Source organism: Abrus precatorius, unplaced genomic scaffold (assembly GCF_003935025.1).
Source record: "Abrus precatorius isolate BTA unplaced genomic scaffold, Abrus_2018 Scaffold2, whole genome shotgun sequence".
Taxonomy (NCBI): domain Eukaryota; kingdom Viridiplantae; phylum Streptophyta; class Magnoliopsida; order Fabales; family Fabaceae; genus Abrus; species Abrus precatorius.
The window spans coordinates 8,390,583-8,417,603 of record NW_020874362.1 but is presented as its reverse complement, the minus strand read 5'-3'; the positions used below and the strand labels follow the sequence as shown (position 1 = coordinate 8,417,603).

Below are 27,021 nucleotides of genomic sequence, written 5' to 3'. Positions count from 1 at the left end.
TGAATTAATTAAACTTGTTTGTTTACTGCTCCTTATATTGATTTGAAACTACAAAACCCCCCATTTTAATTGCTTGTTCAATTAATGTCTTCAACATGTTTAATAAAGATTAATAGCCAATGTTCATGGGAGACAATCTAAGGTAACCCTAGTACTATATTAATTTGTTTAAATTTTGATGAGAATTTGCGACAAATCTTTTAAACACAACATGAAACCGCTCATCACCCACTACAGTATAAGAGTAATTGCAAACCTTTTCTTCTTATGATTTTTTAATTAATGGAATTTATTTATCAATTAGTTGTTATTAATACAAATGAGATGGTTATTACAAAAATAAAAATAAAAATTAAAGACCTTATTTTAGACCCAAAAAAATTATATTTGGTGTAACCCTAAACTTCTTACTTTTATATATAAAAGTAATGCTTATAATATTATATTTAATTATTTTATTTTAAGAAAATATTAAATTAATTAACACAATAAATGTCAAACAACATACAATAACACAAACAGAAATCAATTATTAAATTTATTTTATTAAAATATAAGATCACATTCATAAATCAATGTATAATTCTACTGAAATACCCTAGGACAACTACACACTAAGCTACTTTTATTTATATATTTTTAAAATAACTATTCTATATCAGTCCTAATAACCAAGGTTATCTATTATAGTGCTGTTATGCTAACAGATGAAAGTCAACAATTAGTCTATCGCATTCTAAATAATATTGAGATGATTTCATTCAATGTTATGTATCCCACATAAATCATTAAGAATATAATTTGCAAAGGCACCTTGTCCCCCACTCTCTTAGATTACAGTCACACACAAAGTGATATATCCTACAAACTTATGTACTTAAGAAAAAGAAAACCAAATGTAAAAATAAACAGTTGCATTAGGAAATGAAGATTAAAGAGTGATACGCAAATAGTTAGTAGAACAGGGTTCAAAATCATGTGGAACAAATAAACAGTTAGGTTTCATTAGCTGAATCAATAATGTTTGATGATGACTGAGAATATCTTTTGTTGGAGGAGATGGAGGATCCAACCTCACTTGTGCTTCTGTATGATATGCCCTCCATTTTCTTTCTCTTGGACCGGCTCTTAACTATCTCTTCCTTTTCATCAACAAATGAAAGGAATGTCTTCAAACGTGAAGATCCTAAGCCTTGCCCAACAGAAGCAGAAGATTCAATTTCCTCAGGACAGTGCTTATGGTACTGCCTCATGGTCTGAATAAGATATATGACGAGAGCAAGCACACATGCCAATCCACACACTAAATAGAGGCCCCAAAAGCTTCTCAGATTGAGTCTGTCCACTTCAAGCTTGGCACCTTGTGATAAGCAAGCACTGTTCAAAAGCCATTTGTCATGGATCCTTTGTAGATCACCATTCTCTGCCAACTCCAATATGGCAGTTGAGAGGTCAACTGCTAATGGTGAGTCTCGCGGAAAGGCCTGAACAAAAATGAAGGACAAGAAGTAGTGAAATGCTACCATTATTTGATAACTTCAAATAAGGGAACTAACAATTAACCTTGAACAAAATTACAGTGCTAAGTTGCTAACATGACAAAATATGTAGCTTAAAAATGCAGGGAAGGTAATGCCCTACCAACACTTTCTTTTTGTTTTAGAACAACAAGTTGAGCTCAATTCAGTAGTTAATAGGAAAGAGAATACATTCTGGTAACAAATAATCAAGCAACAGCTGCATGATGTTCAGTCAAATTTGCGTTGACTAAATAAAGTTGCAACATGGCAGGGAGAATGTGTAGAAAACATTGAAAATTATGAATATCTATGATAATATTACTAATGTATGCAAGTATTCTTATGTAGGATATTTATTTTAAACTTGATGGCTGTGCAGAGTTATGTTAGACCACAAAAATGGAGTCTATTTAATATTCGAAGTTAGGAATAATTATAAACTTGTACATTAAGATTTTGCAGTGAAGTTTTCTCTGGATTTAGTATAGCTTCATGCTTGACATATTACAATGGACAACATAGATAGCAGAACAAAGTTTCAAATCAAGAGAAAAATACATCCACGCTTTCTTTAGAAAAGGAGGAATAGAAAAAGAAAGAGAAAAGCATGCCAGTTTCAAATTACATTGTGAAGATCATGACTTAGAAAGAGAATTAGGACCACAGGTAAGGAGATACTTACAAATCCCCAACCGTTTCTGGTGAACTCTTGACCTACAACACTAAAATCACAGCGGCTAGAAAGGAAGAGCTCGATGTAAGCACGTTCATCAACATATGCAGCAACACCACCCTTTTGTGGACCTTTTTCCAGTGCTTCTGTGGTTTCTTCTGCTGTTTTAAGAGGAACTAGTCTGGATTCATCAATACCAATTTCCTCAATCAAATAAGTTCGAGTAAAAGAACCCTGCAAATAGCCAATAGGCTCTTTGCTGTTTACTAAACTTTCAATGCCTTTAACAGGTGAAGAAAGTTGTTGCACTGTGAGGATTGAAGTCAGGCTTGCAGTGTAACTTGAATTAATAATAAGAACTACAAATAACCAGATAAGCAGCACAAAGCGACCAAGAGTGCTCACAGTATTTTCCCCTGCATGGTACATAAAAAGAGCAAGTTGATAAAAAAGTAGCCACCACTTACACATGGACCATAGATGTCACATAAGACAAAGTACTGACACTTACTGTGAGCAAAAAACATAGTTGAAAAACTAAACCTGTCAAATATAAAACAAATAGAAGAAGTTACAAATATATCTAAAGCCATAAGTGAATCCAGTATGATTAATGTAGGGATCAGCAGCATGGGTAGGGTGATCTTGAGCAAAGAGAGAGGAGATAGCAAGAGAAGCTTTCCTTACCACAAAATTGTGACCACTTGTTTCTTGGGAGGTCCCCTAAAATCATCATTCAGCCTATGCTCTAAAATCCAGACAACAGCTCCCACTAGTAGGAAAAAGACAGCCGTGACAGTCCACATCTTTGGTGTGAACGGTGTTAAAAATGCCCAAGCATTGGAATCTGTCTTCTTAACTGATGCTACAACTACTAGACCAGACTCAATATATGGCTGAGTAAAATCCACCATCTTTGTTCTTTCTGTAGTAATTGTAATGTCACCTACTGCAGCATCAAAGACCTGTATGGTGAGAAAAAAATTGGTCTCAGAAAAGTACCACATGAAACATCTAAACTTCACAAATGTTATTGCAATGATACTCACACCCGCCGTTATCAGACGGACAAGCTCAGTGTTACTAGGATTGCTGTAACCATCCCCATATGAAATAAATTTATAAGGGACAGCATAGGGCAACAAGTTCACTGCAGAAAGAAATACATCAATGCAGAATCCCTTGAACATGTCAGTGCCTTGTACTTGAGAAATGAATTCACGGTAACTAACTCTTTTTGGCACTCCAATTTTTAACATCCTTCCATTGTTTGGAAACACCCAACCACGAGGCTTTTGAGTTGTTTCTCCTGGCCAAAACACAGGGAGTAGCTTTTGGCTTGAACTGGAACGGTTAGGTGGCTTTGAATACAGTGATTTTGGAGGAACAATAGATAAACCAGTGTAATTGGACCAATAACCAATCCTCCGAGTGCCTGATCCAATTACATTGATGATTTCATATGCTGGATTAACAAGGTTTCCATCAGATGTATACTTAAACAGACCTGATACACCAGTCATGTTAACCTCATAAATACTTTTACGCAACAGATTCCCTTCATTGAAGATTTTCACAGCATCAAGATGCATGTTGTCCCCACGTAGTTCAGATAACTTTGGATCATTTGAAAAAGTGATTTGGTTGCCTTGTTTGAAAAATGCCTCAAGTGCATGAGCAAGCACATAAACAGTATCATATGCAAAGATACCATAAGTACTCAAACCAAGGGAACCATTAGCAGTCTTTCCAATAGTCAAGTTTTTCCACTTAGAAACAAACCATTTCTTGAGCTTTGAATCTGGTATATACATACGAAGTGTAATGACTCCTTGAATGTCATCTGTTACATCTGAAGATAGAGGACTATCTATATCCAACCGAGTAGACAGAAAATTAGTTGCAATCCAAACATACCCATTTTCCATCATTCCTAAAGACTTTGCGACACTTAACACTTTTGGGCCCCAAGTAGTACTTGAGTGAAGAACTATAACCCGGGATTCAGCGAGGGCTACTTGAACAAGCACATCAGTGATCTCCTCCCTAGTTGCCTCAGCACTCATAGGTGCTTTAAATGATATCTTGCAGCGTCTCTCAGCCAGCTTATCCCCTAATGCACCAATTCCATTCCTCCCGTGATCGTCATCACCATAAACTGCAATGACCTCCCTCCATCCAAAGTGGTTTACAAAGTCTGCTATTGCAGTCATTTGATAAATGTCGCTAAAAGCAGTTCTGATAAAGAATGGGAATTGAAGTGAAGAAAGGGTAGGGTCAGTGGCTGAAAATGATAGAAGAGGAACTTGTAGCTCATTTGCTATGTGAGATATGACATGAGCTGTTGTAGAGGTCTGGGGGCCAATTATAGCCACAGTGTGTGTTGCCATGAGTTGCAATACTGTTACACAATTTATGTAAAACAAGAACTATATATAATCAGCCAAACATGAAGTAACAAGTCTACATTAAAAAGATGCTTTTTAAGTTTTAAAACACACAAAAAGAGGGAATATAATAAATGTTGAAGGATGTACCCTCAGCAATGCTCAAAAAGCCTGTGTATTTAGAATCTTCCTGCAGTGAGACCTTCAACTTAGTTTTACCAAGAATAGATGGATCAGAATTTACATCTTCAACTGCAGCTTCTACAGCAATTTTCACAATTCTACCAACACTGGTATTGAAAGAGTATAGAACTCCAACATTTACAAAAGCAGGTATTGTGGAATTATCCAAAACAACCCCAGTTGTAGATAACCCATTTGAGAGAATCATCAACACCACAATCCAAACTCCAATAATCATGGTTGCAGTTGCCTATTGAAAAGCCAGTCCCAATCACACTGCTCCACAAACAAGCAAAGCAACACCCTAAAATGTTAAAATAATAAAAGGGATATAAGAAAGTAAGAGATTAAACATTCATCCCAGAAACTGTCCTTTTGTCCTTGTTTGTTTTAGAGTTGAAAATTCAGCTCATAAACTTTTCAATGAAAAACACGCTATCCATTAAAACTCCATGATTCAGATTAATTTATACATGCATCTTAATTATTCAATGGTTTAAAACCAATTATACTCAACTTTAAAGTTTAAACAAAAGGCACTAAGCATGAAGTGTAGCTCCCAATCAAGACCTTGGTTGGTACTAACAGTCTAAAGTTAGTTCCAGGCAAAGTAACCCAAAACAGAAACACAGGCACAAAGATGCAATCTGCATCACTTACACAGAAATAAGATGGGAAAGAATAAAGCAAGTGCCAGCCATTAAAGCCAAAAAGTATCAGATTGCAAGAAGAAAAAAGTCACACGTAAAGATTAGAACTTTATTCAAAAGGATGAAAGTACCTGATTTTTTACAAAGTAGCTGATATCTACATTTAGCAGCAAAATGGTACAGAAATCTTGACGTTTGGTTCAATTTGAGAATAAAAATATCAACTTTACATATATACCCAAAATAATAATAATAATAATAATAATAATAATAATAATAAAAGATCAACTTTACTTGAAGAGGGAACCAAAATGGGAATCAGGATAAGATTTTCCAAAAGAATAGAAAATTGGGAGGAGAAGAAAAAGGGTAGATCTTAAAAGGAAATATAACTGCTGGTGCTGTTGATGATAATGTTCCTAGAAATTAAAGCTGAATCACCTGAGGATATTCTTGTTTCTTTCTTTTCCTTTTGCTTTATATTAATTAAAAGGCCAAAAGGGACCTTAGCATCTATATCTTTGGGTTTGAAGTGGCAAAGGTTGTTGTAGGAGAATGTCCTCATCCAGTGTCCACATTAAACACAAGCACAAGTGTGATGTGAGTGTGATGTGCACCTCTCTCTCTGTTCCCTTGGGGCTCTTCCCTCAGGCCACTCTGTTTATTGCTGTGAAATGCGATGAAGCTGGTGGTGCCAATTACTGCAATTCACAATTCAGGTCAAAATATTTTGGTGGGAAAACACAAATTAAGTTATGTTTATGTTCCATAAGGCCACTTATTACAAGTTTATTAAACTAAAACACCAAATTTAAATAAATTATGTTATTTTTATAATATTAAATAAATTTTGTATAAACTCATCTAAACACTTGTAAAAATATTAGAAGAGAACCAAAATCTGGGACAAAAGAGCCTAAAAAAATTCTATTCAATTATGGCACCATTTTTAGTGAAAAATTACAAAACAGCTAAATGTTTTGGAAATTAAGCATTAAGAAGTGACACAGAAATAAATCCAACAAATAATATATTAGTTTTATATGAAAATTTATAGTCCTATCTTCTATATATCTATAATTATTTTAAAAATCTCTATATCATTCTAAATATTTTTATATATTATAAAGATATTGAATATTTTTTATCTAATACTTATTTTGTAATATTAACTCCATTATTACTGGGATGTTTTAAGAATATATATATATATATATATATATATATATATATATATATATCATTTGTAGGTACTTTCCCTACACAAAAGTTATATATAACAAAAACAAATGATGCAGATATAAATTTAAAATAAAAATGTCAATATAACAATTAAATGGTTATTTGTCATGAAAATCAAAATTTATATATCTATTATAATAGATAAAAATTGAGATGCAAATTCTTGATATGCCACCTAAATTACTTTAACTTCTATTAGTTAACTACATAAGCAAATTTGACAAATTTTTACTCTTTACTTGAGTGTATTTTCAGTTTTTTTTTAAACAATTATCAATCTTATGTATGACTGTAAATTAAATACTATACTTGATAATTAAATATCTATAATTAGTTTATGGTGACTAATTAAATTATAAAAGGTTGTATATTCAAAGTATTTTTTTATTTAAGTAATAAATATGAACATAATTCTTAAAATATTATTCATAATTAATTAATTATGATATTTTATCTTAATTTTCAATTAAATAAAAAGTCTTTCAAAAAAGAATTTTCAAAATAAACCCATGCTTTACAAGGTTGACTTCTAGTTAAATTAATTTCTCAAACACTTATTCGGGGAGAATGATTTAAACTGCGAAAATGAAATGAAAACGTATGAACAGTGATGTGAAATAAACAATTGATCACATTTTCCCCATACAATTAATAATAGCTAATGGTCAATGGGCCCTCCGCTAAGTGCTTAAGGATTACACTCACTCTCCACCGAACCGGATAATGACGGAAAATATTTAAGTTCTGTTGTAAGGTTTATTAATTAAAATAATAAATTTATTTTAATAATATATATATATATATATATATATAATGTTACAGAAGATTATTAAGATAAAATTTTAAAAATAATTAAAAAATAATATCAACAAACTGTATTTAAGTTTTGTTTAACACTTTCAACTAAAATTTCTATTCATGATTATAAGAAAATATTCTAGTAACGTAACTTTTAATATATATCATGTAATTGATATTTTTCCAAAAATATAAGTAATTTTGAAAAATAATTAATTTAGGAAACAAATTATTTGAATTTTTTTAAAAATAGAATAAGTATATAAAAGTTGATTAAAAAATGTGTTCTAAAATATGTTTGCTAAAATTTCTCAAAAAACAAAAGAAAATAAAATTCACATCCATGAATTTGTGATAATTATGTGCGTTGTCTACAAAAATGATTTTATGGCGTTTTAAACCACAACAATTCTTAAATCACGTATTAAGAATTTTATAATTTTTTAAATAATTAAAAATATAATATATGATTAGTTTAAAATTTATTACATTTTATAAATTTAAAATAATTAAGTATTATAATTAGTAATAAGAATATTTGAATGTAATTAAATTGAATAGAGATAGTCAAAATAATATTGAACTAAAAATAAATATAATATAGGGAAATTACTTAGAATTGTGGGATATTTTTTAGTTTAGTATTTATTTAAAATTTGAATTTTTCATAAATTCTTAAAATAAAAAAATTATCTATTTACTTCATATATTACAACATTTACTCTTTTAAAATTTTAAATGATTATATAATATACTCTTAATTATGTTTAAAAGTTTCTTTATTTAATAATATACATTAATACTTTATACATAAAAATCATCTAACGGCTAATTTTGTTGCTATTTAAAGTGTCAATACTGTTTTTTCTTTAAAATCGTTTTGAACCACAAAGATATTGTTTTTGAGAAATACTCAGTAAATTATTAATTTAGTTTATTTTTAAAATTTAATAAAATAATCCTTAAACTAATTAACACGTTATTTTAACTTTGATCTCATGCAATCATTAATTATTTTAATTTTTATAATTTTGAAAATTTATCAAAATAGTCTATAATTTAAATAAAATGTCATTTTCATATTGATGCATGTAATTATTAATTATTTTATTTTCTCTTACATATGAAATAATTATAACTAATAGTAGAATTAGTAATTTATTTAAAATATATAAATACTTTGTAATTTTTAAAATATTAAAAAAATTACAAGTCCGCCAAGTTTAAGAATTGCACAGAAAATATCATTTGGAGTCAATTTTTGTTTTCAACTCTCATTGTACAATCCGGCCAGCAATTGGACGTTACATAGATATCCAAGTTGAGTGGTGGATTGACAATTCATCAATTTCTGTTGCAGCACGATGTAGTAGTGACTGCACGCAATTTGTGGGGCCTTCTTTTCTGCTTCGTGTTGGCGTCCAATTCCACCACCTGCTACTCACCAAGTATCATGGATGTTTTAGGGTAATTAATTGAAAATAAAATGTATATATAAGTTTTTATTTATTTTAATAATTATTTTTAAATTCATATATTTAAATAATTAAAAATAAAATAAATTTAGAGTATGTTTGATTTGCTTTTTAAAAATTATTTTTAGTTTTTAAAAAGTAAATCAAACATGCTCTTGATTTTTTAGTTTTCTATAAAGTGTTTAAAGCAAATAAATGGCACTAACTGAAAATATTATGAGTGTTTCTTTATTTGGCGCACTTTGTAGCATGAACAAATTAAGATCCCAGTTAATCTAAGAAATCCATTCTCTTTTGACATTAATAATTTTTTTTTCCTTAAATTCATCAAGTTTTACCTTTATTTCACATATTTGTAAATATTCAGTATTTTTTATCATTTTGATTTTCTACATTTCTTATAAGATAATTAAATAGCTTTAGAGGGAGAGGTGTGCATATTTATACAATATATTTTTTAAGGAAACATTGTGTAAACTATATTTTTAAATTTATTTGTAGACATAAATGTATATAATCCCTCACATTTATTTTTGATTTTTCTTATTTAAATTATTTAAATGCTTTGCTTCAATTCTCTTTCATATGTATTGTTGCTTGGAACTTTGGAGATGTTTAATAAGTTAAGGTAAACTTTATAAAAAAAAAAAATTTAATTTTTTTATTGTAATAATACTTGGTCTATATATGTGTTTGACAATATCAGAAAGTTGAAATAGGAAAAACTTTGTCAAAATATTTAATATTTTTTCTTAATTATGTGAATTTTAAATAATTTATATGATATTATATAATTATTATGATTTTAACAAAGAAAGTATAAATAATAAAGATAATAGATGGAGAAATATAAATATATGTAAAAATATAAAATATCAAATAGTGGAGTAGATGATATTGATAAAAATAGAATAAATAAATTTTTGGCATAAAATATAAAATAAAATGTGGCTAACCTTTAGAGAGAAGTTGTCATAACATAACTACTCTTAAAAATTAATTTCAAGAGCTGTTTCAGGTGAGTAGTTTCACATATAATTGCTTTGTAAAGTGTGCTTGAGTAAGTGAGACTGGAAGATTTTGAAAGAAGATGATATTTTTTGGGTCAAATTTCAGTCTTCAGAGTATGGGGAATTGAATACCATTGGTTTTTATAAAGGAGAAAAGAGGGATTTAGGGAAGTCAGAAAGGTGCCCATGGGTAACAACATCGGATTTTGTTCAAATATTAAGAGGAAGGTTGGAAATAGGAAAAACACTAAATTGTGGAAAGATAAAGCGTAAGGGTAAGGGTAAGGGTAAGGGTAGGATGTCAGAAAATACTTTTCAAAGACAATTTTTTTTTAACCATTCAATATAATAGTTGAGAGAATTAGCTATTAGATGGAAAAGATACAATAAGCATTAATAATAGAAAAATTTTATTAAAAAAATATTTATAACTTTAATATAATAATTATATATTTTTTTTATAAAAAATTTCTACCCGTTAATATTTAAACTCAGCCCTAAGCTAACAAAACTCTGGTTTTTAATAGAAATAAGATATTTTCAATATTTATTAACAGTTCTTGCACGTTTTGTCTTTGACGATTGATCAATTAATAATTAACTTAACCCATTTTTAAACTGATTTCATGCTTGATTAGAGTGATGTGGTTGAGATTTGAAACAACTGCTCAATTAGATCTTTGTGAAAAACTATATGTTTAATTTCATAGATTTATCCCTTATAACCTTCTCTCTTTCTACAAATGCAAGAAGGATCGTTCGATGGAATGAAAGAGCAGTTCATAGTTTTTACACAGTATGACCTTCACATTGTCTAAAATGGCATATCTTTAGCTGTACTTATCCTTTTGGTGGATACTATGTCGTTTGAAAGATAAGAGAAAGATCCACAACTCCTAAGTTCTTTACTCAACACGTAATTTGATTTCTATCTCGGTGAAAAATGAGTTAAAAGAGCCTTCTGTATTGCATCGTCTGGTGCACCATCTCTTGCATCGTCTGATGTTTTCGGATTTTAACCTTCGCATCATCTAAAGCTCGTATCTTGAGCTATACGTATCCAAACTGGGTGGGGCTAATGCCAAATGAAAGTTAACATCCAGTGCTACAACTTTTATAATAAATTGCGAACAAATTTGATTAATTACAAGAGTCTACAGAGTCTGAAAATGAAAACTTTGTCATATCAAATCCAAATTTGAATGTAGTAAAGCTTATTTGCTGTTGCTAGGCCGAAGACGTTCAAGTGTTGGAGAGCCAGAATAGTCCAAAATTAAGAGCATGTTTAATTTCTGTTTTAAAAGATGTTTTCTGTTTTTAAAAATATAATATAATACAAATAGGAGTTTGATTAATAAGACAAAGAACTTTTAACCCTAATTTTGCTATTTTGGTATTCGGTCCTGCCATCATTCTTCTTCTTCTTTTCCTTTTCTATAGGAGTGGGGGGCACTAGCGTGGAGAGTAATCTCGGGTAAACTTCTAACAAGACAGAGTTTATCATCCAAGGGAGTTCCTTTACTTGATGACACTGATCTTTGTGTTTTAAGTAATGAGGAAGAAGAAGCAATGGAACACCTTTTCTTTTCATGTAAAATAGTGCATGTGATTTGGCACTCATGTTAGCACTGCCGGTTAGGGTTTAGTCTTACCTTTAGATGCAAAACATCATTTATTTTGCAGCATCTTGGACTCTGCAGTATGAAAGAACCCTTTAAAGTTGTGGTCTGTCATTAGTTTGGCTGTCGGGTGATGTTTGGACCGGTAGGAGTAGGGTGTTCAATTGGAAAAGAGAGTCCTGCTATCACAGATTCATGTCTTTTGTGGAATGGGATAAATACCCATCGCCAAGTTTGCAATGTTATGGAATAAGACGTTCGCGAAAAAGTCAACCTAGTTTTCTACTGATTAGCATTGTTTACGGTTGATAACTATTGAAGGTGTTAAATTACAAGTAATTCTAGATTTAGTACATGTTTTGATAGTCGACCTTAGGCAGTGACATGGACGCGAACACTTTAGTCATCCAAATCCAAATATCTATCTTCATTACTACCTTACTACAAGAGCACTTCTCCATTTGCCTTGTCTGTGGCCTGTATGTCTTCCTCTTCTTTTTCATTCACAAAGGTAAAGAATGATTGAAGACGAGTAGTGTGTGATGATCCTTCAAGGTTACTGTTGGAGTGCCTGCTAAAATGATAGACCATTTTAATAACATAGCAAAGGAGAGCAATGAAGCATGCTATGCCACTCAGTAAGAAGAGACCCCAAAAGCTTTTTAACTCAAGTCGATCGATGCTTTGTTTTGCACCTTCCGAGCTGCAAGCACTTCTTGTTAGCCATTTGTCATGAATTCTCTGAAGCTCACCATTCTCTGATAGTTTTAGGATTGCAGTTGACAAGTCAATGGCTAGAGGAGATTCCCTTGGGAAGCCCTGCATATAACATTTAAAATATGTTCAAACTAAGTTGTTGTCGACAATATGATGATCGTAAGCACCAGAATGAATTTAACCGTTTTAAGATGGACTTGGTCTACTAAGTGTATAGAGATAGATAATCAATAGTTTATTATAATACTGTGTGGGATTCACATGCTTCCTATGAATTTATCAGTTAATGATGCCCTTATAAGTTTTAAAAAATAGATTTTAAATTTTTGTTGATTTTCGTGCCTGATCCACCTTTATTTCGTCGACAAGTGAAATGAATCTCCTTATCTTTCCATATTAAACTTTGTTAAGAAGACTTAAGAGAGAACAAAAATTAGGTACGAGAATAGAAATGCACTGTACACATAAATAGTATCTTCAAATTTTAGAAAGAATATTCTTAGACATCTTCAAGCACAAAAAGAAATGGATTTATGCACTTACAAAACCCCATCCCATCTTGGTGAACTCTTGACCGACAATACTAAATTCACATCTGGTTGCTAGGAAGAGCTCCAAGTAAGCACGTTCATCTATTATTGCCGCAACACCACCACCTGCTGGTCCATCCTTTAAGGCCTTTTCATATTCTGATGGAGAGTTGAGAGGAACAAGCCTGGATCTGTGTATGTTGAGTTCCTCAGTTAGATAATTTTCAGAAAATGAACCTTTCCAGAAACCAATGCGGTCGTTGGTTGTTACTAAGCTTTCAATTCCTTTAACTGGAGAGGAGAGTTGTTCCACTGTAAGGATGGAAGTAAGGCTTGCAATATAGCTAGAGTTGAGTATCAAAACCACAAATAGCCATACGATTAGCACTAAGCGACCAAGGGTGCTGACAGTTTTCTCTCCTGCATAGAAGGGGTTTTCTAGGATATCAAAATCAATTCTATAACCCCACTTTTCAGCTTTCTTATTACGTGTTTTCAGGAACTTTTTAATTATTGATATGGTACTAAAGCTTTTATGTTCATGTGATCATGAATTGGATACTTGCAATTCCATGTTCAAAATTGAATATAGGTAAAATGAATGTATTGTCCACTCTTAAAGGTGGAAAAGGCATCTGTGTCAGAAAATGTGTTGGATGAAAAATCATTCATTAGCTTCCACGCTATAGCTTACACTTTTAAGGTTGATTGGTTTTAAGAAATTGAGTTTCTGTTCTCTACATTAGAAAACACCAAGGAAAAATGGCTAAAGAAAAGGTTCAACTACTTACTATGTGCAAAAAATAGGGTTGAAAAGCTAAACCTGCAGCAAAGATAAACGATTAAGATGTGTTAGCAATAGATAACAATCCAAGTGATCGATTGATGATTTTGTACCAAATAATAGTGACAAATTGTCTTCGAGCTGGGCCTCTAAAGTCATCATTTACACGACGCTCTAAAATCCAAACAATAACTCCCACAACTAAGAAAAACATTCCTGTCACAAACCACATCATTGGAGTGAATGGTGTGAGGAAAGCCCAAGCACTTGATTTCAACTTCTTGATAGGTGCCACAACAACTAGCCCAGACTCAATATATGGCTGTGTAAAATCCACTATCTTAGTTCTATTTGTGGTAATTGTAATGTCCCCCACCACGGCATCATAGGCCTACACATAAAAGAAGCAATTGCAATGCAAAAATTTAAAACGAAACAAAGCAATAGGATACAAAAGTGAAGAAAGACAGATTATGAAAACTTGAAGTACTCACACCGGTTGTGAACATGTGAAGAAGGTCTGAAATTGACGGCTCGGTTTTACCATCACCAAAGGGAATAAACCTATAGGGAACCGGATAAGGCAACAAGTTTAAGGCAGCATTGAACACATCAATGCAATAACCACTAAATATTTCAGTACCCTCAATTCTTGTCACAAATTGAGGGTAGCTAATTCTAAGTGGCACCCCAATTCTTAAGGGTCTTCCATTGCTTGCAAAAGCCCAACCACGAGGTGTTTTAGTTGTTTGACCGGGCCAAATGACCCCATACAGTCCTTCACTAGAATTGGAATGATTAGGAGATTCTCCAGAATGGAGGCCAGAGGGTTCAGACCAATAACCAATCGTCCTAATTCCACTACCTATCACATTAATGATTTCATATGATGGATTCATTAAATTTCCATCTGAATCAAACATCATTTTCCCTGTAATGCCAGTTTTGTTGACCTCTAAAATTTTTTTCAGCAACGTGCTACCATTAAGAAAGGCCCCCATAGTATCTAGATGAAGTGTGTCCCCTCTTAAAATGTTTAGACTTGAATCATTTGAAAATGACAAAGTTCCCCCATCCTTGAGAAGCGCATCAAGTGCATAGGCAAGAACCCAAACAGTGTCATAGGCATATAGACCAAAAATATTTAACCCCAATGGACTATGAGTAGGATCTTCTACCTGGCTCAGTTTGGTCCACCTAGAAATAAATTTTCTTTTGATTTCTGATTCTGGGGTATACATGCGCAAGGTGATAACACCTTGGATATCATTCGTAGTTGGAGTTGTGAACAATGATGGATTTGAATCTAGTACTGTAGAAAGCCAATCTGTGGCTATCCACACATAACCACTTCGCATCATGCCAAGTGACTGAGCCACATGAAGTACTTCCAGACCAAAAGAAGGGTATATGTGAAGGACTATTACTCTAGACTCCATTAAAGCTACCTTAACTAATGCACTGTTTATTTCTTCTCGGGTAACATTATATGGCCTAAAGGTTGCTTTATATGATATTTTACAACGTTTCTCTGCTAGCTTATCCCCTAATGCAGCTACCCCATTTCTTCCATGATCATCATCAACATAAATTGCTATCACATCTCTCCATTGAAAGTGATCAACAATTTCTGCCACAGTAGCCATCTGATATAGATCACTCTGTGTAGTCCTTACAAAATATGGGAACTGTAGTGAAGTCAGTGTAGGATCTGTTGCAGCAAATGAAAGTAGAGGCACTTGCATCTCATTTGCAATATGAGAAATTACATGCGCCATAACTGAGTACTGGGGACCAATTATGGCCACTGTGTCACTCTCCATCAATAGAAACGCTGTATAAAAAAAATAAAAAATCAACAAGGTAGTGATTGAGAAATATGTTTGTGTGGAGAAACGTGCAAAGGTGTGATGTGTTTGATTAGGACGTACAATCAATGATTCCTAGAAATCCATTGGAGATTTTCGTGTCCTGCATTGAAATGTTAAGCTTAGTTCCATTGAGAATTGCTGCGTTGGAATTTATATCATCCACTGCTGCTTGTATGGCAACTTTAGCCACTTTGCCAATTGTTGAGTTGACAGATAAAATTGCCCCAATGTTAACGGTACCTGGTTTTGGAGAAACATTGCCGGTTCCTTTTGGAAGAAAGCTACTATAGAAGATCACAAGTACAAGAATCCAAGCTTTGATCATGCTGTATTTTACTACAAACATAACAAGTACAAACCAAAAAAAAAAAGAAAAAACATCGCAGAGACATGTTAATATTTAAATTTACATGGTAAAAGAAAAAGAAAGAAGAGAAACAATATGTGTGACATTTTTTTTTGTAATATGTATTTCGGTAACTCATTTAAAGAAATAATTAGTAGCTAGCATACTTTTCCTTACATGAAAATGGAGGAAGCTAAAACGTTCGAGTGAAAGGGAAGAACAGAAATGGGTCTCCTAATCCTTTCACCAAAAAGCTTAAAGTCATTTATGAATGCCTGCTTTTATAGCAAGTGGGTATGCATGGTTGTTAGGCGCTTTCAATAATCTACTGTGATCTCAACAATTCAGCTCTTCTTGAAAGAGTAATATTAATAATTTTAGTTATAAAATAAGTTTGGGAAAAAGGAGAATTCTAATAAAATATATGCATGATTATTAAATATGAAATACAATATTTTTCATTGTCACATTTATATACGTGAAATTTATATTCTTTTGAAAAGAATTGTTTAAAGGCTAGATGAGAAATGAGAATGAATGTTACAGCGAATAAATATACAAACTAAAAAATTGAAGGAATATTATAAAGTGTTTAAATTTTGAAATTGTTATGTTAGAGGGAGCATTTTATCTATTTGCGGCCATTAACTTGAGTTAGTCTCATTATTATAATTGTAATCAAAGATAAATTAGAAAGAGAAAAAAAAAGTTATAGCGGTGTTTATTTAAAAGAAATTATAACACCATAAAATAACTAACTTAAGGGACCAATAAAAAGCTCCCCAAATATTTAATGAAATATATTAATTTCAGATTTTAAGATTAAGATTAAATAATTTAAAGTGATATATTTTTTGTTTATCAAAACAATGTATTAATTACATAAAAACTTTAAAGTATAATAAATATTTTAAAAAATATTTTTTCATACTTAAAATTAGTCTTAAAGGCTAAAATTCAAAAGTTTGATAATTAAAACATGAATAATGATTTAATGATTAAATTTTAAAGAATAAAATTTAAAAAGAAGTTTAATCTAAATACCTTTTTGCTGAGGTTTGTCGGTATATGTAATATAAGAAACATGGTTCTCCTTGAATAATTTACTAGGTGAGAATTTTATGAATGAAAAGAAAGCACTGAAGTTTTTTCCTCTTTCTCAAAAAAAGTTTACTTATTTAGATAAGTTAAATTTAATATAATAATCAAATATAAAACACTTAAAAAAATTGGTAGATTCTTATGTCTTCCTATAAATTTAAAAAAATAAAAACATTTTTTTAAAATTTTAGACCATTAATTAAGATCAAATGATTAAAAATATAAAATAGAAAACTAGTAATACAACTTAAATTTATCAAATGATATATTGATAATTTAATGTATATTTTCTTTTGCATCTTTTATTCTCCTTTAGATAACACAAATTTTTTTCTCCATAGTTATAAATTTTCATTGACACCATCACAAATAACAAAACCCTTTTCTCTCTCTCTATATATATAACTAAAGAAATAGAAAATATTTAGAAAATATTGAAATTTTAGGAAAAAAAAAGTTTGTCCAAACCACCTTCAAAAGTTTAAGTTAAATAATCTCAAATTTGTTTTTGTAAAATACACATATAATATGTATAAATCAAAATATTATGTTAAAAGTTATGTTACTTCAAAGTTTATAACCTTAAAGATAACAAATTGTAGAAAGTTTCATGACTATTTACATATGTTCTTCAAAGTAACCAATATAAAAAGTAGTTAATCTCTTGTTCAGGCCCGATTGACCCGAGACTTAGCCTAAGTCAACTCACCCACTATAAAACTCCAACTCACTCTTGCAAACATTAAATTTTACCCAACCCAAACTGAGTTCTAACCAAAGTAACTACAAGTACTTTTCCTGGGTTGGAGTGGATTAAACTGCAAATATGGATAACAAATAATAATTGTTCGACTTTGCTTGTTTTGACAAAAAACTGTTTGGGAATAGAAGTTGGGAGGGGAGAAAAGAGATGAAAGATGAGGAGTTGCAGAGAGCTTAGGAGGAAAGAGATGAAGGAGAAACGACAATTACTAATTTTTCCTTCACCTACCTGTTATTACCCAAAATATTTATCTACAAATCATTAAATCTTAAACATTCATTTAACATGAAATCAGATCAACGGTTGATAATCAACTATATTTTCTTATTGAAAAGCATTACTTTGTTAAAACCTTTACTTATGGAAGTGAATGGGAGGACCTAAGAATCACCTAAAAATAAGCAAAGTCAAATAATTATTGTTTGTTACCTCCATTTGCGGTTTGACCCACTCCAACCTAAGAAAAGTATCCGCAATTGCCTTAATTGAAACTCTATTTGGGTTATGTAAAACTTAGATTTGTTGACGTTGTCGAGAGTGAGTTTGAGTTTTGTGATGAGCTCGTTGAGTTAGAGGCGATTTTGGCATGATAAGGGAATAATGTAGAAAGTAAGATGATTTGAAGAATCGACGTAGAAAGTAGTAAAAAATTTTATATTTTGTTGTTTTTAACGTTGTAAATTTTGAGAGGGCATAAGTTTTAGCATAGAACTTAGGTTAATGCAAATTATACATCTATTTTATATAAACATTTTAAGATTTATTCAACCTAAATGCCCAAAAGGAGTTTAGACAAACTTTTTTCCTCCAAAATTTTAACATTTTTTTTAACTTTTTTAGTATTTTTTTAGTGAAAATGATTTTGTCATTTGCAAATCCTCAATGGTGTGAATCAATATTTATAACCACAAAGCAAAAGAAAAAATAGCGGTAGTTAGCTGCGTAGCAATAGTAGAGAACAGAGAATGAACAAATTCATGTCCTAGTGGGGAGGAGAATGAAAGAGAAAGAGGAAAATATATATATTAGATTACTAATACATCTTTTGATAAATTTTATTGTATCACCTATTTTCCTTTTTGCATTTTTAATTATCTTATCTCAATTAACGATCCATATTGCTCGTAAGCTTTTCTAAATTTATGAAAAAATGTAAGAATTCACAAATATATATATATATATATATATATATATATATAATTTTCAATTTGATAAAGTTTATCACAATTACCTAAGCAAGAATTCACCTTTTCAGAAAGTATATTTTGTTCTATGGCTTTTTATAAAGATAGTTCTTTTCTTTTGAAAAAGGTGCAAAAAGAGATTAGATGAAAAATAGTAAAGGCGGGTAAGATGGCCATAACCCTTGTCTTTGTTTGATTTATAGAAAATATCTTCCTTGACAATAGAAGTAGCTTTCTTTGCAAAAAAATCAACCGAGTTTTATAAGAATATATCTATAATTGAACTGAAATTCAAAATTAAAAAGATTCATTATTGCACAGACGTGTAAGTTTCAATCTCCATCATTCCGGAAAGGAATTGTAACTGTGTTCGCACTTCATGAACAAGCACTTAATTAGTATCACATCCAAAACGGCAGTAGTACTCATAATGGTGATTGACATTGAAAATTGCAAAAAGAAATTTAAAAAGTTTTTATAAAGTTACAGAAAATTTGTCCACTTCTAAGAAATTGTTCTTCTCTTGTGAAATTATTAACAAACTATGATTGAAAATTCACAATAAAACGCATTTCCTGTGAATTTGAATCTGCGACAAAAAAGTTGATTTTATTACGAGAATAGCTTTTGTATAAAAAATGTTAATTTTCAAAACAAATCCTGCATATTTGTTAGATAAAAAATTGCAGATAATTTTTGTCTGAATTCTTTTGCAACAAAAAGTAATAATAAAAATCTCCAAAAGCATTTGCAGGTAATATCTGCTGATAAAATTGCATGATAATTTTGTCGGTAAATTACCAGAAAATATTTATGTGAATATTTTCGTAAGTGAATTTGCAGGAAAGTTTTATAGTTCTTTTTCTATAATTAGATAAATAGAATTCACATAAAAAAAAGGAAAAAATATATTTAAATCAAAATCTTGCTTAACTTTTACAAAAAAAAGAAAAGGTTATAAAACATCAATATTGCTAAAAATCCAAACCTAAGCACCAAGTTGTAAGTATAACATTAGACTACTATGTGAGACCAAAATAACAATATATATTTTGGACTATTTTGACGAAAATTTTCTCCTACATAAAGCATTTATCTGAGAATAACAAACTTTCTCTTAACGCTAAGAGCTTTTACTATAATAGCAATGTCACAGTTGACGAAGACGACATGAGCATATGTTGCTTTTAGTCTTACTGTTTTACAAAGGACAAGAGTCCAATAATTGCAGTTCGCTAGGGGACCAGACCTCATTAACTGAACCCTCATCAGTGATATCAATTCCTTCTCTGATTCTTCTATATTTCTCTCTCATAGGACCAAAAAAACTCCCTTTCACAGTTACACTTGCTGTGTGGAGTGTCCGTGTTCTTGCTCTTGTTTGTTTCCCTCGACTGTTCTACGTCAAAACAGCGCAGCGTTCTGGATACCTCATGGTACTTTGATTACATGCTTCCCATGTTTGCCTACACAGGTTTCTACGTTCTAGAATTGATTTCTAGCTGCCAACCAAGTGTTCACGAATCAAATCATCATTATTTACAACATTGACTAATATAAAATTAAAATAATAAGATAGAGGCCTTGATAATATGTACCATTTTATAATTATTTATATTTTTACAATATTACCATATGATTTACTATTTTTATAAAACGACATCATTTAACTAATTTTATACTTTTTAAATATTATTTTATTAGCAGTCTACTGTCGCATACTTTTATTCCTGTATACCCTCGTCAAATTTTGGTTAGTTAAGGCCAATAATCGCAGAGAAGCTGACACAGGGTACCAGTCTTAAAAGCATGAAGACATTTCGGAAAATCTATCAAATAGAAATTAATTGACTAAGCATTAAAGTATGTAACAGATATCATAATTAGGTGACGCCGAAAGCAGATATGAAAATTAATTATAGAAACAAGATAATAAATAAAAAGAATCACGTAAATACAATAAAGGACTTAAAAATACATAAAAATTAAATTTTAAATATATCTTCTTTTCAAAATATGTTTAGGTTTAGGGTCCTGTTGGTACATGCCAGTGTGACTTGTGTGATAATGTAGAAGTAATGTTTGTTTATTACAACTTATAGTCAAGTACAATTGTGCTCAATACCAATATATCTCGTGCTCAAAAATAAGTTGTACATAAGTCGCTTAAGATTTGTGTGACTTAAGTTAGGGTATCTGTTATATTAGTAAGCAAGTTAATTTATTTTGCTATTGCATAAGTTCACTTTTACAAAATAGTTGTAATATTAGAAGAAATATGGCTAAAAAGTGTTATATATTAGTTCATTACAATAACAAAGTTAAAAATATTACAGAAGGAGTTATTTTTAGTAATGTTCAACTAATCTATATAGTTGTTTATTTGATCATCAATTATTTATATTTGTAAAATATATTGTAGTAGTTAGGGCATGAAAATAATAGGCAGATAATAGAGATGATATAAGGTGGCCCATAGTTATTGGATAAGGTGTGATCAAGTATACCAAATATCTAATTTGCAGTGATAATGATGTAAATATGATATTTAATTTTTAAGCCTAATTTCTAGAGATTCTCGTAATGAAAATATTTGTAAGTCTGCAAGAATATTAATTCAACTTTAAAGGCTCTAATCCTTAAGATTTAGTTATTGGGGCATCGTGCTCCCCAATTGATCAAGTTGGCATGAATAATTTTGAACAATAAAGAGGAAATGTGGGTAATATTGTGGTTAGTTCAAGTTATGCAGTTTCTTGAATTGTTCAATGGTTAACTTATGATTGGTTTTGTAATGCAAGCTTTTTTAGGGAAAAAAAACAAGTAAGTAGCAATTTGATGTATTTGTAATTTTAATAGAAATATGAAGAATAACAATGAACCAATGCTTCACATAATCACTCAAATTTACAGATGTCATAAAAAAATTTTCTTAGTAGGTGTAGGTACGTTGGTTTGGTGTTAGCATGACCATGTAGGTTATAAGCATGGTCGTGCTTCTTAGAATGATTCACAAAAAGAGTGAATGCATGGTTCTTCACACTCCCACCAAATTCAGTTACAACGTGGGAAGACCTAACTTAACAATGGTTGACAAAGTATTTTCCACCATTTCTTTCCACTAAGCTTATGACAAAAATTTCTAATTTTTAACAATATAAGTCTGAATTATTATTTGAAATGTAGGAATGATACAAAAAGCTTTTAAGAAGGTGTCCACATTATGATTTTCCTATATGGAAATAGATTAAGATTTTTTAGAGTGGACTCTCACATTCCAATAGAGCCACAATTGATGTAGCAGTTAGAGGAGCCTTCACAAGAAAAGAACCAAATGAGGCTTACACATTGATAAGAAAAGATGGTATCCAACAATTTTTAATGGCACACAGACCCTCACAGAGGCAAAAAGAAGGAAGCTGATGCAATCTATTAGGCAGAAAGCAGCGATCCAATAGCAAATAAGCTAGAAACTTTGACAAAACAGATGAAATTTCCTTTTAGGGCACAAGATTATTCATCTACAAAACCCTTTATAACTCCAAAAAGTGAGGAGGCCAACTTCTTGGGTAACAATTATAATTTGAGACGACGTAATAAACCCAACAATTTATGGGAGAATGGCCAAGGAGGCCAAAGTTCAAATGTCTATTGCCCTCCCTATATGCTACCTCAAGGAGTAAGGCCAGAGAGGAGAAAGGGCTCAAACTTTGAAATGGAGCAAAGGATATCAAAGCTTGAATATCACATGATGGAATAACAAAACTTTCAATTAAAGCAACAAGCCTAAACAATGGACAAAAAGTTCTCCGAAATAAGTTTTGACATGAAAACTTAGTCATCAGAAATAAAATCACAATTTGAACAGATAAGTGTCCAAATATACACTACAAACTACTGAAAATTAAGACTTGTCAATGACTTATTGGAAAAATGCTTTCCTTGTAGCCACTTACTTCATTAATACCTTACTATCCCATGTTATAGATCACAAATCACTGTTCGTGGGCAAGTGTATTCATCAAAAAATAATAAAGGATTTTTGAAAAGAGTTTTTAAGTTATCGTCCCACGGAAATTATTTTCAATTACCAAGAATAACTTGATTCGATTGTTTAAACATAATAGAATTGTAACAGACAAAAAATAGAGTTTAATGTTAACAATAAATTAAAAGAATAATAATACAATGTATGAGAGAGATCAGATAAGATGAGCCTAGGACTTATGAGTTCAGCTACTACACTACTTTATGTTCTAATTAATTTAATCATGATATTAGTATCTAAATATTTGCCAATCACTCATAATTAATTCTATTAACACCCAATGGTTATGTAATGTTAATATTCTTTTCCCTGAGTAAACACACCTAATGATCATGCAAGGTAATTGGTCGAGAAAGCATAAAAATCCTATGAATTTGTTAATTTAATAATGGTTGAAAGAAAGGCATTAAGTGTGATTAACATAGTCTTTTGTCTCGTTTTATCCTATAGTTTGGTTAATTACATGTGGTACGATCGCCTACAATACAACTAACTATAGAATGCTAAGGGTGATTGGTGTGTAAAAAATGATTACTGGGCAAGTGTACCTATTGTCAGAGTAATATTATGAAAAATAGAGTACCAAGTGTCGTATCCACAGGGACTGTTATTAAGAATTACTTCCTTAATTACGCAATTGTTAATGAATCAAAATAGAAGAATAATAAATTAAAAGGAATAGATTTCTTATGATAATAAATTATAGAAAAGTATGACTAAAGGTATTCAAGGGGAAAAGACGAGTATCTAGACTGTAAATCCTCCTAAGTGTCCAAATAACTAAAATTTTTCTTCAACTACTTAGTTTCAAACCCTTATCGCTGCAGGAAATTCTGAATTAAATCAATACCTTTCTCAAGGATAATGATTCCTAACCCTCGGTTGATCAATCAGAATCTCTTCCTTAATTAATACTCCTAAGTTGCATTAAGTTCATTATAAATTCCATAATTAGGGTTAATCCTAATACAGAAAACTTACGTCTTTCTATCTCTAGAAATACAATCAAGTCTTTTTAATTGATCAATGTTAATTTCATGCAGAAATTTTACTCAAATTCAAACAAGAAAACAAGATGGAAGACAATTGATACTACTCAATTAAACCCAAGAGAAAAGAACATGAAATAGCATTACAAGAATTTCAGAAAATTTGGTCAATTAAGATTCATTATGTCTAGATACTCAAAAGAAAATTAGAACCTAAACATCTTGAAACTAAAATTACAAAAGAGATGAATAAAAGTGCTTGATCCCATCCTCCAACTGTCTCTGAGTCTTTCTTCTCCTCAAAACAGTGTCCCATAGGTTTCTCTGCCAAGTTTCCTTTTATATTAATAGCCCAAGGGCTCATCTTCTCGCAGAAATTTAAATTCTGACGCACGTTAAAAGTACACGGCTATGTACTTTGGCCGTGTACATCTCTGGTCTCTAAAAATTGCAGCCATGTACGTTATAATATTTTATACTTGTTCAATGTTAATTGAAGGATCATTTGGTACTGGAATAGATTTAGATGGAGTTTGAAATTATAAAAAAAAAAAGTGAATAGTACCGTATGAACAGTGCCGAATGAACAGTAAAATTGCCTATGAACAGTGCAAATCGCGTACAAACCGTGTATGAACAGTAAAAACCGCGTATGTACAGTGACTGTTGACGTCATTAGTGACAGACATCATTATGACGTCATGGCTGACGTCACATACGCGTACAGTGCGTGTACAGTACGCGTGCACAGTATTTTCTGGGTGAATAGTGCCCTGAACAGTGTTTCCGGCGTGAACAGTAGGGTGGTGAACAGTGTTTCCGGCAATGAACAGTAATTCCCGCGGTGAAAATGAATTTCAAAAATTTTCTATAAAAAGGTGGCTTCACACAAATTTTTCATTTCTTCATTCCTCTCCAAGGTTCTAAGGCCGTATACTACTATTTTCTCTCATATTAAACCCTCCTAAAATTAGATTTCTTGCCAGATCTGAGATTCTACGTCTATTCTTAGGGATTTGAAGTAAGTTTCTTTAAGATTGAAGCTGGATTTACCGTTCGTTTCTCTTCTTCTTCTCTTTCTCATAGAAGTTCATGGTGTTCTTAGGAGAAACTTCGTTCTAAAGCCAAATCTTCGGTGAATCTTGTTATAAAACAAGTAATATTCGGTAGATCTAGTGTGAATCATCGTTCTGAGGTAAGGGGAGTTTACTTTAACCTATGAACTACATTTTGAACGGTTGAATATGCTATTTCAAGATGTTTTGATATGATTTTGTTAGATCTATTAAAGAAAAGCTATTTTCTAAGCTATAACTGTTGTTAATTAATTTAAAATGCTGAGATTTTGACTGATCTATTATAAACTTGCCTTAGCTGAGCTATTACAATAATTTTGGCAGTATGCATCATGCAGAAAAATATGTTTTGCATCATTATAGAGCCAAGTTACATGTTTAGGTGGGTAGACGTGTAACTGTAAGTTCATGCTGAGCTGTTGTGCTGTGCTGTCTGGATCCAGATACCGGAATGGGTCGCTCCCGGACCGGCTCGGTTCCTTCTGGATTACTTAGGCTGTGAAACTAGTTCAAAACCGTTTTCATGCTGTGCATTAGATGGGTTGGAAATGCATGGGGCTATTGTTGTGAGAAATATTTTGCTCTACATATATGATTTTATTTTATTTTTGTAAGCTCACCCTTACATTTCTTTCTATGTCGTTGTGTGCGTGTGTACTGCGATGATCGTACGGTGGTACGTGAGCAGATGTAGCAGGTGTTGCATATACTTCACAAGCTGAGGGACTAGTGAAGAAATGTTAGAAGTTGGAGTCAAGTAATATTGCATCAAAGTCCTTTTTTCTTATATTTTGAGACCTCATGTAGAGGGAGCTACGTAGTACAATTTTGTGTATTTTGAATATTATGAACTAAATGTAATATTACGTTGTTCTCTTAGATATTTGTTGTACGAAACTTTGTTTTATTTTGAATAAGAAGTGAATTTCATACTTATATTCTCTATTATTTATTTATCTTAAATAAGTATGTGATGTAGAAATAATGTTCTCGGTTCCTTACAAAAAGGGGTTGTGACAGTTCTCATTTTTTGAAGGGTGCTCACTTACTTGGTTGGACTCCAAGGGAAAGCTCGTTGTCCTAGCCAATGGTTTCCAATGACTCTCAAAGATGAGTTTGGGTAGAACTAAGAAGGAAAGAAGGTGTCTAGAGAAGTGGAAGTATATCAAGTGTGAAGCATAAGGTCTCTTTATATAGGCTGTGCCCTGAGTTTTCAGTTGGTTGAGCTCTATTTTTTCAAATCGGTTTTATCCACAATCAGAATTGCTCCAAATCTTCATATCTAAGTTTGAATTTTAAATTCAAAATTCAAACTCAACTTCACATAGCACTGCCAAGGACTAAATATATCTAATTTTTATCGAGAATATCTCCATAATGCATAAATAACAACTTCCAGCTAAACTGCAACAATTTATAATATAATTAGTGTAAATATATATAAAATAGAGTTTAAGTGTATAAATATAAGTCATAAAACATTTCAAAATATGAACTTATCAATCACCCTCATAAATCCTTACCAATCAAATTTCATAATATTCCTACCTATATTCAAACTCTATAACACTTATAAGCTTAACTACAAATCATACCAATGTATCTTTCTAGGATATGCCTAAAATAATAAAGGATATAAGTGTCTTTCAACTTTAGACAAGGTTTACATTTCAAAAAATGTATTGTTTAATGAACATAAATTGCCATACTTATAGTTATTTCTAACCTCTAACAACTTGCTAATGCTTACTTCCTAATTAGGCTTGGAGTAGTAAAAAACAACAAGTTGTCTTAAGAAGCAATACTGAAGACAAATTAATAAGTATGAAAGCATCCATAGTTGAGATTTCATGGATACATAACTTACAAATTGAACTCTAACTTATTTACACATGTCCTCTTATGATCTTTTGTGTTAATCTAAGAGCAATCCAACTTTTAGCTAACCTTGTGTTTCATAACAAATCAAAACACTTTAAACTTAACTTGCATTTTGCAAGAGACAAGCTCTTGCAGAACAAAATTCATGTCCAACACATTCTACCATCAGATCAG

The 27,021-nt window shown here is 31.3% G+C and overlaps 2 protein-coding genes across 4 annotated transcripts; both read right to left on the bottom strand.

The window, feature by feature from the left end:
• Positions 1–739: 739 nt before the first annotated feature.
• On the bottom strand, positions 740–6,020 carry LOC113857675 (glutamate receptor 3.6-like). Of its 2 annotated transcripts, none has more exons than XM_027489792.1 (7): positions 5,545–5,762; positions 4,731–5,039; positions 3,243–4,594; positions 2,881–3,158; positions 2,705–2,736; positions 2,203–2,609; positions 740–1,484 (listed from the first exon to the last, which is right to left on the bottom strand). In XM_027489792.1, exons 2-7 carry the CDS (start codon positions 4,999–5,001, stop codon positions 996–998), a joined length of 2,829 nt encoding a protein of 942 aa, XP_027345593.1. In that variant the 5' UTR covers positions 5,002–5,039; positions 5,545–5,762; the 3' UTR covers positions 740–995. The 2 variants fall into 2 exon arrangements, with proteins under 2 accessions (XP_027345593.1, XP_027345594.1); XM_027489793.1 differs by lacking the exon at positions 5,545–5,762 and adding an exon at positions 5,855–6,020 and having other exon boundaries at positions 833–1,484.
• Positions 6,021–11,834: 5,814 nt separating this feature from the next.
• Positions 11,835–16,074, bottom strand: LOC113858010 (glutamate receptor 3.6-like). 2 transcript variants are annotated; one of them, XM_027490402.1, is made up of 7 exons: positions 15,973–16,074; positions 15,520–15,795; positions 14,083–15,422; positions 13,702–13,979; positions 13,596–13,627; positions 12,818–13,224; positions 11,835–12,376 (listed from the first exon to the last, which is right to left on the bottom strand). In XM_027490402.1, the coding sequence occupies exons 2-7, from the start codon at positions 15,782–15,784 to the stop codon at positions 11,999–12,001; spliced, it is 2,700 nt and encodes an 899-aa protein (XP_027346203.1). In that variant the 5' UTR covers positions 15,785–15,795; positions 15,973–16,074; the 3' UTR covers positions 11,835–11,998. The 2 variants fall into 2 exon arrangements, with proteins under 2 accessions (XP_027346203.1, XP_027346204.1); XM_027490403.1 differs by having other exon boundaries at positions 16,006–16,049.
• Between the last annotated feature and the right edge of the window lie 10,947 nt (positions 16,075–27,021).